The 17810-nt window shown below is 44.4% G+C and overlaps 1 protein-coding gene across 1 annotated transcript in view; it reads left to right on the top strand.

Moving 5' to 3' along the window:
* cfap61 (cilia and flagella associated protein 61) overlaps positions 1-17810 on the top strand; it is a 48298-nt gene that overhangs the window by 15260 nt on the left and 15228 nt on the right. The window contains exons 11-16 of the mRNA XM_080791430.1: positions 240-379; positions 726-912; positions 4945-5022; positions 6257-6463; positions 8369-8500; positions 16994-17121. Coding sequence (XP_080647556.1) covers positions 240-379; positions 726-912; positions 4945-5022; positions 6257-6463; positions 8369-8500; positions 16994-17121 — 872 coding nt within the window. The remainder of the gene's footprint in view (positions 1-239; positions 380-725; positions 913-4944; positions 5023-6256; positions 6464-8368; positions 8501-16993; positions 17122-17810) is intronic.

Below are 17810 nucleotides of genomic sequence, written 5' to 3'. Positions count from 1 at the left end.
CTGCTGCTGTATATAGTCTGCCCCAGCCTATGTGTGATCCTATTGGTTCAGCGTTCTGAGCGCCTGCCCCGGCGCCCCACCTCCCCTCCCCTGGTAGAAAACAGTGGAGAACACCGGCGTCACCAAATCCACTGTTATTGGTTAGCGAAAATCCAAGTTGACTACCACTTCCCACGCCAGATCTTCTAATGGGTTTTCCCAGTCTTTTCATTTTGAGCCGAATTGCTTGTCTCTCTCAGGACAGGGACTACTGTGTGATCACGCTGGCAACGCTGACCCCCGAGTTCCCCCTCATACAGAACTTTGTGCGGGTGACACCACACCCCTCCAGCACCCTGCACCAGGAGCTCTACATCTTCCACCGCGCTGCGCTGCTGAAGTGAGAGCGCCCTTCCTCCATACAAACCACAATGTATATTATCTATGATGAAAAACATCATCCTCATGCAGTTTCTCTTGAATCGTACAATTTATCAGAACTTGATTTGTTTCATAATTTTATATTGGAAATTCATTATCATATCGTCACCGTCATGCAGAAAGCTCGTTTCAGTCAGATAAGAATAGATTGAACAAATATTTATTATAGAATGAGAATTCAATGAGCATATCATATTTTATCTTGGCATTCGGCTCTGCTACATTTCTCTCCCTGCTCGGCACAATTATACCGGTAGATATACAATACAACCCCAACAATGTTGTTGTTGCTGCGCCCTCTGCAGGTGTGTGGTGGTGAGGCCAGCGCTGAGCACAGACAGGCCTGCTGTCTCTGCCATGGTGGAGAGGCTCAGTATGCACCAGTCTCTGAGCGCAGACAGGCCTGCTGTCTCTGCCATGGTGGAGAGGCTCAGTATGCACCAGTCTCTGCTGGAGGACCTGGATGTGTTCTGTCACGCCAGGAGAGACCCGGTCAGTACACCATGACACATACAATAAGTCACTACACTGTAAATCCTGAATGTGCACAAATCCTAGCCCCGACACTCACTTTCACTTCATTATTCAGACTGAAAGCCCTTCCCACGACAGCCGTTTCTGGGATGGGTGTTGCCAAAGCGTCAGTCTTCAGCGATTTGTTCACGCCAACCATTCAAAATAGTACTAGGAAAGCAGATGACGTCCTTGTCATTGTGGATAATAACCCGTGGTCGAGCGCTACTAGCATGTACATTATTTGCATATGGGCATAAAAGGGACAAGGACTGACAGTTACAGAGATCTCCATATCTGGGAATATATTGGCAGTGTGACGTAGGTGTGAAGCCTGCGTAGTGGCCCGAACCTCTAGTAGTTTAACCAAGGTCCTTTTAGTTACATATAATGGTAACCGCCATGTCCAAAGTGTGGTTGATCAGTCTAGCTTGACTTCTTCCCACCCTGCTGAAACCAATCACTATTAAAAGGCTCCCTTTCATTGTAACTGACAGGGAATCGGTTGCTTATTTCCACGAGGACGAAAACGACTCAAATTCTAACGACACCTCTTTAATTCTTAACATCACACACCGGTTTGTGTTGTTATCAATGAATTAATTTAAGCTATTATTTCCATGATTGTTTTGGATTAGTGCGCGCACGGGAGGTGGGGGGTGCATCACAACCAGGGTGTCGCGTGCCAAACAAAACAGATCGGTACGAATTCAGATTCAACAGATTTTCCCATTCTGACAGACGTCCCAGCTGTCACTGCTGCGACCCGTTCCAAGACACATAATTACATCTCAAACGAGAATGGAACCGTTTCCATTGTGTATCCATCCATCCACAGCATTGGACCTGAATGTGCCATCGCGTCCCAATAATCTTATGTTTGTGTAAAAATGATTGTATTATAATAAGATAATTCATCGTTTTTATTTTAGAGACAGATTGAAAAACACAGGATGAACAGTAGATTCAGTGGTGCTGTCACTGTGTCAGAAGAAGGGGTAAATAAGGTGGAAGAGATTCCGAGTGCATTTACTCAGTGGTGTAAAGACAAGAAACTAAGTAGCCCACATTATTGTACTTTTACTCCACTACATTTATTTGAAAACTTTAGTTATACTGGTTACTTTGTAGATTTTGATGCGTCGCAACGCATTGTGAGCTTGTAGATCTGCTCATTTCAAAAGTTTTTTATACATTTGAAAACATCTGAAATGGGACATTCGCACTTTTAGTTAGTTAGTTACTGTGAGAGTGAGGTCTAGCCAACAGCACTTTTACTGTTTTACTTTTACTTGTGTATTTCTACATTGCAGTATTTATACTTGTACTTAAGTAAAACATGTGAGTACTTTTTCCACCACTGAGTAAAACAGTTTGATTATCTGTACTTTACTTTTAGTATTTGTATTTTTGGACTATCACTCCACTACTGGAGTGATAGTCAGGGGCGGCAGTAGCTCAGGGGTAGAACAGCCGGATGGGAACCGCAAAGTTCCCAGTTCGAACCCGGGCTCCACCAGAGTTAGTGTCGAAGTGTCCTTGAACAATACTCTGAACCCCCAATTCAACCCGGGCTCCACCAGAGTTAGTGTCGAAGTGTCCTTGAACAATACTCTGAACCCCCAATTCAACCCGGGCTCCACCAGAGTTAGTGTTGAAGTGTCCTTGAACAATACTCTGAACCCCCAATTCAACCCGGGCTCCACCAGAGTTAGTGTCCTTGAACAATACTCTGAACCCCCAATTCAACCCGGGCTCCACCAGAGTTAGTGTCGAAGTGTCCTTGAACAATACTCTGAACCCCCAATTCAACCCGGGCTCCACCAGAGTTAGTGTCGAAGTGTCCTTGAACAATACTCTGAACCCCCAATTCATTGTATTTTTGACTCTGCTATAGGTTTCTAGGAAGGGACCGCTGGGATCCAAACTTACAAAATGAATTATGAATTACTCACTGAAGTCCTATTTTTTATATTGTTTTTATAATTTTTTATTCAAAATAATTGATAAAATAACCGATCTACAAGGTCACAATGTGTCATGATGCGATGGGTTGTGAGCTCGTAGATTAGCTGTTTTTGCTATTATTGAACATTTTTAACAGCAATGCATTGATAATATTAAAAGGAAAATATGTTCTTGTAATTGTCCATTTGTGTTACTAAAAGCAAGTAGGCCTACTCCAGTCCAGTACAATAACTCAAATGCAAATTTGGCTGAGCACCTTTTTCACTTATAGTTGAATAAAAAGCTCAAAACCGTCACTCCAGGGCTACGTTTCAAGCTTGTAGATCTGCTACTCGATGCTTTTGTGTGACGCTGTAGTATGATCAAGTATGGTGTTAATTTACGAAAACACAAAAAGCCCAATGCAGCAACGATTTATTTGACCACGAGTATCTATACTGGCCAGTGTATTTTACGGCCATTTGAATTCTCATAATTTCATATTTGACAAACAGTATTCAGAATATGGTTCGGTGTTCTGAATACTGTTTGTCAAATATAGAAATGGGTTTTCTAAACACAGAAATACGGTTCGTTTTCTGAATACTGTTTAGAAATGGTTCATTAAAATTTAAAAATAGGTAGGCCTATTTAAAACTAAAATATTCCCTGATTCCAGATTTTCGTTGGTGTTGTTCGAAACAGAATTAAGAATTAAAAAGTAAGAGGCACCGCAACCTGTACTGTGTTCTGTGGTTGCTCCACTGTAGCGTCCCTCCCTCTCCCTTAAAAGGGGATGGAGGCGTGGCCACGGCCGACTTGAGTGACAGGCAGGCCTATGCTGCTGTTACTGCAAGCACATTATATGCCTTTATCTTCTGGAACCCCAACGGAAACGCACTGATTAAACATCCTCTTTGCAATACTTTGCAAACAGTTAATAAAGTATTCCATAGATAGATAGATAGATAGATAGATAGATAGATAGATAGATAGATAGATTCTGTATATGCCTACACTATACAGAAACAGAAAGGCCCTCATTTATCAACGCAACGTATAGGCGAGCGACGTCGGGTTTATCCTTAAACGAGGACGAGACGAGGAGATTGCACAAAACTCCAGAAAGATAGGCCTGCTGTAGATTACAGTAGGCGGCCTACCCACGCTGGGAGACGTGACTCTTCAGCTGCAGCAGTCTCCAATGCCTCTCCATGTGTCATGTCTCATGAAACTATTCCGGCAGCGCAAATCCTCTATGTGCTCATGCATCACACTGTTTAAATGGCAACATTGTTTGTAATTGCGCGATTTCAATTGCTTGTACACTTGGAAATATCATCATGCCTTTACAAAACATATATTTTTCACATGTATTATTATAGCCTAATATTTATTAGTTTACATTAGGAGTGAATACATGTTTAGATGCCTGTGACAGCTAGTCTGTCAGCTGGTCGGTCAATGCTGCTCTGATTGTCTATGACAGAAAAACAGGTGTAGTTGACAAAGCCTATTATATACTACGACACCTGACCTGACCTGATATTTAGTTCAAAGTCAGCCCTAAGTCAGCCCTGCTAGTTAAAAAAATCCACAGCACACCACTGAGCTCTATAGGCCTAGACATAAACGTGCATGTACTCATCATGGTGTCACGGTCCGGACCACAGTGACAGACAGGACAGTAGTCTGAGGAGATGCAGTATTGCAAAACAGCAGTGAGTGTGTGCTGACAGTGCGTTTGTCACGGGCTGTGCGCGTCCAAACTCATTCCAATTTGACATGATGCTCTATTTATTATATAATTCATGGTTCACAGGTTCAGGTTTTGGATCACTAATATATCTTGTATATTAAATCAATAAAGACTTTAATAATGTAATATACAACACACAGTTTGCAAGTTGCGTAGGCCTATGTGTGCGTGCATGCGTGTGTGTGTCTTTCCATATAGGCCTATAACTATGATTTCCATATACGTTTGTTTGGTTGTATGACCATATTTGCTTGATTTGGTATGGGCGTGCCAGATTGATTTCAGCCGTCACATTATTTTCACAGGATGGGACACCGGTGCAAGCCTTTGTTGCTGAAGTGCAGAGCCAGATTGTGGGGATTTTAATCATCCGAAATGAAGAGGTGAAGTGCAGACAAAGTTATTATGAATTATTGTGTGCTTTCTGACAAAAGCTTTTACTGTTCATTGGTTAGTTAGGTCAGATTTGAGTGGATATTCTCCCAAAGCCTTAGAATTGATTGTTGTAGTTGAAGGAGCCCCCTCACACACACGCAACGCACGTACGTACGCACACACACACCCACAATTATAGCAGAGACACCACAATACTTTGCCAGCCTTTCTGCCCCCTTCTATCAAACCCCTCTAACAACCAGTCTGTGCATATACTGCCCCAGGCTGCCAAATATAAAGACAAATAGTCTGCACCTATAGCCCAGCTCTGAGATGGTATGTAGAAGTGGTTGGTATTTAATGACCATATGGTCATAAAGGATTCCTCTAGGCTAGGGTCAAAGGTGCAGGCTATCTCTAATACAGACACTTCTCTGTCTGTAGCCCACCACACACCGGCTGCGACCGTCTGCGGCGCGTTGCTGCGCGGCGCGGCGCCGCCTGGAAAATAGAACTGTGTTCTATCGGGGCGGCGCGGCGCGGCGGACGGAGCCGGTGTGCGTTAGGTTCATTGAAAATAATGGAGGCGGCTGTGTGCGCCGCGCGGGGGACGCAGCCGGTGTGTGTCGGGCTTCAGTCACACACACACACACACACACACAGCCCTGTTGCATATCAAACTGGGGGTCCTTGAAATGAAAATGGTTGCAAATCACTACTGTAAAAATCTTCTGTTATGATAGTGGCTGTGGTTTAAGATGGATATATATAATTGAAGCCCTATGCATTGTTGGTGGCCAGTCAAAAATAGTTTTCAACATATTAGATTCCTCTATACACCTGTTAAGGTTGAATACACTTCCAACACTACTTCTTAGTTTCCAAAACATTTCACAATTTTTCACAATTTTTCGAAATTAAAATGTCAAGAATGTAAAATAAAAAGCAGATGTACAATAATTGTATATCTGCAAAAAATTTAATAGCCAACATATAAATGTTATGTTTGTTTAGGCCTACCTCTGAGTCACCGATTCTTAAGAGTGGTCCAGGGGGTCCCCAGCTAAATGATAATTTGGAACCAAATGGACTCTTATTGGTCTGTAACAAATTAACATTGCTTTTACAATATACATTGGGGTCTCAGAGAAAGAAATGCCATTAAATAGGGGTCCATAGCCTGTCTCACACACAGTTAACGTGGACAACAACGTTCCATCCATCCCCATGCTCCTCCCTCAGGACATGGAGTACGTCCGCTCCCACTACAACGTGGAGGACTTCATCTACTTCAGCCAGCACCGCTACGAGGACCACGCGCGCCTCTGCCACTTCCTCCTCCTGCCCGCCTTCCAGCGCCACACCAAGCACGTCCTGAAGGAGGCGCTGAGGCTGGCGCACAAGACCTGCCTCTACTACCGCGTCTACCCGCCTAGTCGCCTCACGCAGGTAGGTGGGCAGCGATGGAGTTGACGCGAGGAACTGTGTTGTCGGAATTGCAATCTACACAAGTCCACGTAATGCCTCTTTTTAGATTAATAGTCAGATCGGCAGAACACAGCCGCGGGCGACCCTGCCAATGGAGGACATGCACTACCAGGTCGGCCGGATAGCGCTTCTTCTTCTCTGCTTATATCGTTCATTCTGTTGGCACTGGCCTCACGTTACCGGTTAGAATTGGTTAGAATGACTTAAATGTGCATGAAGGAAAATTACTGCTTCTTGGTTATTCAAGTAACCTCCGTGAGCTAGTTTAAGTGGGTTAGAGAGGTGCTAAATGTCAGTTAATTGCCCAGCCCTGCATGGTCCGAAGGCAGGCAGGTGTTCGCTATCTTGTCCCCGTGGTCACTTTGATGTAGTCTCTGTCGGGTGGAAACCATATGTGTCATTATGTCCAAAACTGAAAATAAAAAAATCAGAACAAAAAGTCAAAGTTAAAGTTGTACGATTCTGACAATCTTGAGAAGATCTTCGCTCCAAAAAAGAGGCCCATCAGAGGGTGAATGTGGTTACGGCTGCCATCTTTTTATTTACAGCACGCACACACGCTCTCTCTCTCTCACTCTCTCTCTCTCTCTCTCTCTCTCGTCTCCCTGGTGGTCAGGGGCAGCAGGTGGCATCATCCTTGCCAGCACCACCTCTCCATCCCTCTAATAAAAGACATTTCCACCCCAGTGTGTGTGAGAGAGAGAGACAGAGGCCCTCCACTTCCTCTGCTAATTACCTCTTGCAAACAAACACTGAGGAGGTGCAAATAGGATAATGTTGGGGGGGCAGAGGAGGATGGAGCAGTTTTCTTTATTGGAGTATTTCCAGTTTTCAATACTTTTATTTCTACTCTTTTACTCCACTGCAATTATTTTAAAACATTAGTTACTTTGTAGATTGTGATTATTATATTATTACAAAACATACATCTCGTCTGCCCTTTATAAACATTTTGGACTTTTGAAAATAGCAGAACTACAAGCTCACAATGCGTAGCGATGCGACGCATTGTGAGCTTGTAGATCCACACTTTAACTTTGCTTTTGTACTTTTGTAACTTTGAATTCCATACTTTTATAGCCTACTTGTAATATTTCTAACATTGCAGTATTGATATACTGCATGAAAATGTGAATACTCTTTCCACCACTGGGATGGAGGAAGGATGCAGCTTTTGGCGCGCTGCGTGGCCAAGAGTGAAACCTAGTGGGATTCTTCTCTCTCCGGTCTCTGGCACAACGCACGTTGTCCATGAATGAACCACATTGGTGCTGGAAATATTCAGTCTCTTCAGCGGAGCTAATTATCACACATCGGGGCTCTGTGAAGGTCTCTTCCTCTCCAAACTGCCCACTTCCACACTGTAGTCATTTTAGAGCACACTTTTGTGCTACGAGTTGGTATTCCACCCTAGCCAGGTACTAGTGTGTGAGTGCTGCTGCCAAATGTGGGTCGCTCCTCAAAGATCCGCGACTCGTGAAACGTGAGAGCTGGTTCTCGACCGGCGGTCCCTGGGGGGGTTCCAGGTGGTCTCTCAAAGAGTTAAATTATTGTTAAACATCTGCACAAAGTCTACACAATTGGAGAATTGAAGAATAGTTTTTTTGTTTTTAATCAACGTCCGCCTGTTATCTCTCCTAATGGTACCAACATCAATACAGCATGGAAATGTGAAGAAAATCTTATCCAACGAAAAAAAGATTTTTTGGGGGAATGTTTTTTTTATTTTTATATATTTAGGGCAGTGGTGCTGCAGTGCTGACAGATTCTGCTGTTAGTGGAATCCGTCTCGGAGAGATTATACTTTTAAACACTCCTTTTCTTTCTGTTCTCTGTCCCTGTGCGGTTTGTGTCCTCCTATAACAGAATTTACCCTGCATCTACCCTGCGACGTGCGTCCTGAGCTGCATGGTGCCGGCGCGCCCCAGGCGCCAGATCGCCTACCCGCTGGATGAGCTGGGCGTCAACGCCCCGTCCCGACAGGTCACCCAGACACAGGTGAGGCTTGTAGCAGCAGAGTCCCGACAGGTCACCCAGACACAGGTGGGGCTTGTAGCAGCAGAGTCCCGACAGGTCACCCAGACACAGGTGGGACTAGTAGCAGCAGAGTCCCGACAGGTCACCCAGACACAGGTGGGGCTTGTAGCAGCAGAGTCCCGACAGGTCACCCAGACACAGGTGGGACTAGTAGCAGCAGAGTCCCGACAGGTCACCCAGACACAGGTGGGGCTTGTAGCAGCAGAGTCCCGACAGGTCACCCAGACACAGGTGGGGCTTGTAGCAGCAGAGTCCCGACAGGTCACCCAGACACAGGTGGGACTAGTAGCAGCAGAGTCCCGACAGGTCACCCAGACACAGGTGGGGCTTGTAGCAGCAGAGTCCCGACAGGTCACCCAGACACAGGTGGGGCTTGTAGCAGCAGAGTCCCGACAGGTCACCCAGACACAGGTGGGGCTTGTAGCAGCAGAGTCCCGACAGGTCACCCAGACAGGCAGACACAGGTGGGGCTTGTAGCAGCAGAGGCTGGACAGACCCAGACACAGGTGGGGCTTGTAGCAGCAGAGTCCCGACAGGTCACCCAGACACAGGTGGGGCTTGTAGCAGCAGAGTCCCGACAGGTCACCCAGACACAGGTGGGGCTTGTAGCAGCAGAGTCCCGACAGGTCACCCAGACGCAGGTGGGGCTTGTAGCAGCAGAGTCCCGACAGGTCACCCAGACACAGGTGGGGCTTGTAGCAGCAGAGTCCCGACAGGTCACCCAGACACAGGTGGGGCTTGTAGCAGCAGAGTCCCGACAGGTCACCCAGACGCAGGTGGGGCTTGTAGCAGCAGCGACTGGGCCATGCAGGAGACCAGCCGCGAGCTAGTCTTGCATTGCCAGACTGTTGCCTCTCGGAATTTTCAAATGCTTCCGTCATACAGTCTGGAGCAACGGAAGCTCTGATCATGAGTAAAAATATAAAGCGTGAGTAAAAATATAAAGCGTAAGTCCCCTCCCCACTTTTGTTTTTCGTCTTTACAGTTGCGCTCCTAATAGAAATAGAAATCATCTAAGCATATATAGCTTACTGCTTAGCAGAAATGGAAATAAAATAAAGAAAATAAACTCTAAACATATTTTAAAATATAGTTTTGTGAATAGAAATGACAGATTACTCGGATTGTGTTGATCCAGACTCTAGTCTATATTGCAGATTGTGGAATAGTTACGCGAGACTAGCTGTGTGACAGAGAATGCAAATGAACAAAAGCCTGCAGCTGCAGGGAGAGATGCAGAGAGAGGGGGGGGGGGGGGCACGGATTAAAGTTCTCAGTCGCTGTTGTAAAACTCTAAGTACTGAACCCTCGTCTGGTTTGACAGACAGGTAGTGTGTGCCGGCTGGGTGGTGTGTGACAATCCGGTTGAAGTATACCTTGGTACGGTGGCGGCGACGGACCCGGGAGAACAATAACGCGACACGAGACAGTATCACGCTAAAGGTTCACAAAGTTTATTACACACATACAGGAAATATATAGAGCTGGATCCCAATGACGTGACCACATGTCGGGGCTACCCTCACTCAATTCAATTCAATTCAATTCAAAGGGCTTTATTGGCATGAGAAAACATACGTTTAGTTACATTGCCAAAGCAGAAAGAACAATACAACAATACAGCAATACAATCAAAACAAAAATTATGTACTTTGAAGGTCAGAATCTTCAATAGATCAACTTCTATGTACCAAGATCACTCGATGCAGGTATAGTGCAGGAATATACACAATGATTAGTCTTTAGGGTGGTTGTGTTCCATTTGATATCCTTCTCCTATCACAGCAACTCACAAATCCTGCTGCTGTGTTTGCACATTGTTGTACTTTGCCCAGCAGATATGGGAGTTTTTTGTCATTGGTCATGTTTTCAAAATCTCTGTGTGTGGTTGTAATCTGTGGGAAGTATGTGTCTCTGATGTCTTTGTACAATGGACAGATGGTTATAGGAAGTGTAGCTCGGTTTCCACTTCATTTTGTGTGCAGTGGGTGCATACTGCATAGTCTGTCTTCTCTCTGGATACAGGTCTGCCTATGACGGCCTTTCTCGATCGCGAGACTGTGCTCACTGAGTCTGTACCTAGTTAAGATTTTTCTTTGTTTTGGGTCGGTCACGGTGCTCAGGTATTCTGCCACTGTGTATTCTCTGTTTAGGGCCAGATAGCATTCTAGTTTACTCTGCTTTTGTGTGTGTTTCCAATGTGTCAGATAGTTTTCCTTTTGCTGTTTTATAATTTGGTTTAGTCCAATGGGTTTTCTATCTCGTGGCTCTGTTTGTGTTTGTGCCCGGAGTTCCAGGGCCAGCTGGCTGAGGGGGCATCTCTCTAGAGTTTCACTGTGTGTGAGTGCCTTGTTATGGAGTGCATCTAGGTCACTTTCTTTTAGGTGGTTGTAAAACTTAAGTGCTCTCTTTTTTATTTTGATTATGAGTGGGTATCGTCCTAATTCTGCCCTGCATGCATTATTTGTGTTTTTCGCTGGGTACGGAGAATGGATTTGCAGAATTCTGTGTGTAGGGTCTCGGTTTGGTGTTTATCCCATTTTTCAAGGTCATGGTTTGCTAATGGTCCCCAGATCTCGCAACCATAGAGGGAAATTGGTTCTATCTCACTCACAGGGAAATTGGTTCTATCTCACTCACTCCTCTCACTCGCTCGGGGGGGGGGGGGGGGGGGGGGTAATACAAAAGAGCTGAGAAGAGGAAGGAGGGGCAGGTGGAAGGTAGGAAGGAAGGAATGGACGCCGGGGGGGGGGGGGTAAGATGAGAGGAAGGGTCAGAGCAGCTGGGTTGGAGGGTGCCCTGCGGTGCAGAGGAGGAGAAGATGTAAGCAGCTCTCCTCCTGAATGGAGGGGGGCAGTGACAAGGACAGGGCGAGGCAGTTAGGGAGGGTGACGAGGAAGGAGCTGGGCAGTGGTGGGGGGGGGGGGAGCAAGGGAGAGTGACAAGGATGGAGGGATTTATAGGGAGGAAGCAAGAGAGAGTGACACAGGAGTTAGGGAGGGAGTGGAGGAGGCTGAGCTGATGAGCTCAGACTAGGCAGCTGTGTTCTTGAATGATGGCTGGAAGTACAGAGCAGAGGGGTGATGACTAGAGTAAAATACAGAGTGTTTACTTAACTCCATAGCTATAATTTAGCACGGTATCAGTGTTACTTTTTGACTATAAATGTCGACTATAAGACTAGACTAAAGGTGCGTTCACTTCAGACTTGGATGGTTAGAGTGGCGTGATTACATACAAAGTCAATGCAAAGACGAGAAGTTAGAACGGGCGCGGCGCGACAAACGGGACGAACCGAGGCGAATATTTAAATTCAAGTCTGAACTCACCTTAAGACTAAACAATTTCAGTTGACTAAATATAGGACTAAATGGTGTTTTTAAAAGACTAGGACTAAATCAGAATTTGCTCTAAAAATGTACACTGCACGGTATAGGCCTATATATATGTATGTAGGGATGGATTTGCCTGAGAGAGCTACTACTATAGAAGGGACGGGTCCATTTGGTTACGTTTGTACACTTTGTCGAGCTGGGCAGCAGCAGGTGTTTGTTCAGGCTTGAACATAGAGCAGATCACATACTGTCATGCTGTATTCCAGTGGTTCCCAAACCTTTTAGCATGTGACCCAAAAGAGAAATTTGATGTTTCCCAAGACCCAAACTAGTGAAAATAGCAGATCAACAAGCTCACAACGTGTCGCTTCGCATTCCAGTGGGTCCACTTAAACCACATTTTATATACTTTATACAGTATTTGCTTCTGCCTCTGGGTCACTGGCACGATACATTTTCAGATGGGCTTCCGCGGCCAAATTCATATCAATTTGGGGGTCCTCGACATGGAAAGGTTTGAGAGCCAAGTGGTGTATTCTAAATCTAACTAACACTGCTTCTTAGCAGGCTTTAGCAATGGCATTGAGAGATGGACGGATACTTGCCAATATTCAAGAAACATCTAAAGAAATATCTTATTTCTTCCTCTCTGTAGATTACATGATTTACTTTGATTTGTTATATTTTCTTTTGTGTGTTTGTTGTTGTATTGTTTATTTCCCTTTTTTGTGCAGTCTGTGTTTTTATTTCTTTATTGTACAGCTGCCCCCCTTTGCCAACTTGGAGACTTTTGTTTTGTTCTTAATGAACTTTTAATCTGTTTAAATCAATGACCTCTTCCATACAGGAAAGGATTCCAAATAAGCCAGCTGGCTTCTTCCCTTCCTTGCATTGTATTTTTGTTCTTTGATATGTTATTGTCTATTTTTTGTACTACGTGCTAAATAAATAAACCTAAACCTAAACCTGTACAGATGTACAGGTTTAGGTGAGAGTAAGAGTTGTCAGAGTAAGAGTTGTCACCGGGCCAACAGTGTCTGCTTGATGTTGGGGAACGGAGGGGGTTCTCCTTGAAAAGAACTCGACATAATTGAACCCCACCCTCCTCTCTCAGTTTTAAATTGAATTTATGCATTGTTTTTACACCATTCTCCCAACATACTGTAGGCAAGCATCCTGTTTAGACTATGAAATATGCGTTGTGTTATCACTTCGTGTTCTGCCACACACACACACACACACACACACACACACACACACACACAAACACAAGCGCTGTGGTGCATCTGTGGTGAGTGACTGTCACCTGGCCCGGCTCAGCGGTGCTAATAAGCTGGCTTTTCTTGTGCCAATACCCCCCCCACCCACCACCACCACCAACACACACTCACACCCCTGTCTGTCTTGATAAATGATTACATCGTCCAGGGGAGACAATGCAGAGAGGCTTTTTTTCCTCCTTTTGCTTCCCGTAATTACATTAAGGATAAAACAAAAGCCGCCGGTGACAATTAGGGTTGCCTTGGAGGGGGTTTAGACTAGAGAGAGAGAGAGAGACCCTCCTCCCAGAACTGAAAGGTCATATGCTTTGATCCCCTCGCAGAAACAGAGCCATTGTGTCGTCGACGGCAATCAGTCGTCTTTCGGTTACACAAAAACCTAAAAGCCCCATCTGCTGACTCTCTCTTAAGTCACTCCTCTCTGTGTCATCGCATGTGTACACCGCAGTGAGGGAGGATTGATCACTTTTAGTGTGTGTACTTTGGACGCCCGCCCTGCATCCTCACTCACTTGGCCTATTATAGAGCAGTGGATCTCAAACTTTTTCATGTCAAGGACTCCCAAATTGACATGTACTTCACGGCTACGGACGGACCCCCCATCTGAAAATGTTGTGTGCCATGGCCATGGGCCCCCTGAAGAGAATATTTAGATAAAAAAATCTATATCTTCCAAACTTTCTCGAGAGTGCCACGTTGTAAGCTTGTACGGTATATCTGCTGAACATTGTTTGAGAAATCTCTAAAGCAAAAATGCTATTTTGGATATATTGGATGTCGTTGCTGTCGGGAGGAAGCATTGAATCAATGCTATTGAACACTGTTTACGTCTGTGTGTTGGTTAAACAAATTATCAATGCGCGTTTTGGTCAAACTCTATTGGACCCTCAAACTGTCTGTGTCTGCTAAGATTTTCTTAATTTCCTAAAAAATATATATATTCCTGAAGAATTTGGAGTTAGATGATTTCTCCCTGACAGCAGAGATATATTTCTGATATTGTTCTGTTTGACCATGTACAAGGTCGTTACAAGATCTACGTACAAGACATACATCTTAACGTGATGCTCTGGTGCTGTTCCCTCTGAATTGATATTTGTCATGTCACGTCACGCACACACACGCACGCATGCATGCATGCACACACACACACACCGGCCAGAAAGGCAGCAACGTGCGCACCACCTGCATGGCTGTTTCACCTCGTCCAATTTAGCCCCCATCCCCCGTTTAACCCACTCAAACCGGGCAAGCATCTGTTTTTTTTTAGATTTGAGCTATATAGATCTTTAACTTTTACGGGTCCATTTAGTTTCATTTTACACTCTCAAGAGTAACATTATTGTTAAACCTCTGCATTAGTTAATTTACAAGAAGTCTACAAAGTGTAGAGAATGTAAAATATTTTTTATTTTGATCTGTTTGCCTGTTATCTCTCGGTACCATATCAACACTGCATGAAATTGTGGACAAAATCAGTGGCTCAAATGCCAAATCAATAATGGGCCTTGATATTAAAAGGGTTGAAAACCATTGCAACATAAGTTTTTCATAAATTCATGAATTCTTGGGTTTGGAACATTGGTTTAGAACAGTTTTTTGAATATATTTTTTTCTCTTTTAACACAAATCTTCTCTTCTGGGAGGGTCCCCTAGCCACAAAACATTTTCGAATAGCAAGGGTCCACGCCGCCAAGCAATGTTTATTTTTTTTATTTTTTTTGTGGGGTGGATACTCCTTGGCACGGAACAACGTTTGAGAATTACCTATTTCAGAAGGCACGTTGTAGAATCGTCCCCTCGGGTCCTAATGGGTTAAGTGACACGGCGACCGTGATTAGCGGGCGTACATGTGTAGATAAGAGCGAGGCCTGCTGCAGCATTGTGTTGGCCTGTGTAAAGCCCCTGGCTGCTGGCTCCAAAGCACTGACGGCTTAATCACATTTAAAGCACCTGTTCCTCTCTCTCTGTCTCCGTCAATACAGGATCATGTTACGCAGGCAGGCCGGGGGGGACTGCATGTGGCCCGCCATCATGTTTTAAAGAAAAAAGGTTAAGCATCTGGGCTGGGGGAGGGGGAGGGGGGGCTGATAAGGACATGCAGCTGCACCTGCCCGCTATACGTGCACAATCTGCTCGGTTCGTTTAGTTAGGTGTAAGTGATGTTGCGTTTCTGTTGTTGGTTGGAATAAGTGTTAAATAACTCTGATAGAAATCATTCGCTATATTGTAGAGGCGTTTGTTCAGTAACAGGTGTCTACCCCGTTTCTCCGGCTACTTAAATAAACAGAAATGAAATGCAGGACGATACCAATTATATCCGATCCGGACAACAAAACCAACGCAAAGTAAATATAATATAATATATTGAACCAATGAAAGGTATTAAAAGGCGATTTGGCCAAAACCGCCTAACTCCATTGGATCCTCAAAATGTCTGCCAAACCAGCTAACTCCATCTCCACCTGTTTAGCCATCTTATTATTATTATTAGTCTGGTTGCAGACTATAGTTAGACACTTATTTTTGTCCCGGAGTAATTGAACTTTCGCTGTGATTGGCCGAGCTTTGCATAACAAATTGGCTGTTGTTGGTAACGTAACCAATCTATGTTTTACAATCGTTTATATAAAAAGACGTAAAAAAAATAGAATCTCGTGTTTCTCATGTTTGGCACACTGGTGAAGCTCTAAACTCGAGATATCTCGTGAATGGCACAGAATTTACCCTGTGGGATTAATAAAGGTCTACATTACGTAGTAAATGCGTCGGCTTGGAGTTGTTATTGTGACTCCTGTAGGACTACACAATACAATGCAATCAGTGGCTTATGATCAATAACCTTGTATGAAAAGGTATTAAATACACCTGTCCAAAATGTAATTTTAATGGCTCTTTTGTCCATAACAAAACGTGACATTGTAATTGGCTGACAATATTAGTGGGATATTAAACTCCACTTGAGCTGGATGGTTGGGTTGGGAGTGGTGCACACCGTCTCCAATGAATAGCTTTGTGTGTCCCTATGGCCGTATGTCCCTGTATGGGTGTTTGGAGTACGACCTATTGACCCTGCTGTTTACAGAATACGACTGACCCTGCTGTTTACAGAATACGACTGACCCTGCTGCTTACAGAATACGACTGACCCTGCTGTTTACAGAATACGACTGACCCTGCTGCTTACAGAATACGACCTATTGACCCTGCTGCTTACAGAATACGACTGACCCTGCTGTTTACAGAATACGACCTATTGACCCTGCTGCTTACAGAATACGACTGACCCTGCTGTTTACATTATATGACTGACCCTGCTGTTTACAGAATATGACTGACCCTGCTGTTTACAGAATACGACTGACCCTGCTGTTTACAGAATACGACTGACCCTGCTGTTTACAGAATACGACTGACCCTGCTGTTTACAGAATACGACTGACCCTGCTGCTTACAGAATACGACTGACCCTGCTGTTTACAGAATATGACTGACCCTGCTGCTTACAGAATACGACTGACCCTGCTGTTTACAGAATACGACTGACCCTGCTGTTTACAGAATACGACCTATTGACATTGACACTCAGCTGCTGCTGAGTGGGGTGGCATTCCATGAAGAAGGGTCATTAAAACCCTTGTGCACACACACACACACACACACACACACACACACACACTTTGTTTTTTCATATACGAAAAACATTTTGGAGTTCTGTGGTTTATGCCCCGACAGCAGAGATGTGTGCTGTCCCTCCCAAATAAACGTATAACCGGTAAATACTAAGTTTACCAACGCCACCCTCTCCTCTCCTCTCGTCTCCTTTCCTCACCACGCAGGCTCCATATGCTCTGAACCTGCTGAGCAGAAAGCTCAGCATGGAGCCCAAGCTGAGCATCAACGCCCGGCTCGTGGTGGTGGGAGCGTCCGACACGGCTCTGAGCTGCCTGGAGGCCCTGGTGTTCTGGTGAGACCCTATACAAATGTCTTCAAAATCATGTCGTACTCGTGCCTGTGTGTATGTTTATATGTCAGTGGTTCTCAAACCATTTCATGTCAAGGACCCCAAAGTGTATGTATGTATTTTTGTCGACCCCCATCTGAAAATATGTTGTTCCACGGACCCCCCAGAAGAAAATATTTGAGTTAAAAACATTTGCTGTGAAAGACTATGTATTAAAATATTTAAGATCAACTTAGGTCATACTCTTCTCCCTTCTGGCTCCAAAACTGTGGAATGCACTTCCCATTGCAGTCAGAACTGCAGCATCACTCCCAATCTTCCGCCGTAGTCTGAAAACCCACCTTTTCAGACTCCATCATGGCCCATAGCACTTACCCTACCCCCTTAGATAGCATTTCTGTAGACTTAGATAGCATTTGATACAGACTTATAGCATGTTATGTAGAAAGCACTATAATTGCATTGTATGCAATTATATATTAAATCTATGTAGTCATAGCATAGTACATAGTACATATGTATAGCATAGTAGTATATAGTTTCATTATATAGATATTCCATTGTTACTTTCTTAGCTTACGCATGTTTCATGATAAATTATTTTATGTGATGTATTCCCATGCTTTTTTTGTTCTTGCTTAATGTAAGTCGCTCTGGATTAAGAGGGTCTGCTAAATGCCTAAATTGTCATA

This window comes from Protomyctophum bolini (genome assembly GCF_963924005.1).
Source record: "Protomyctophum bolini genome assembly, chromosome: 19".
Lineage (NCBI taxonomy): Eukaryota > Metazoa > Chordata > Actinopteri > Myctophiformes > Myctophidae > Protomyctophum > Protomyctophum bolini.
This window is presented reverse-complemented; position numbering and strand designations above follow the sequence as displayed.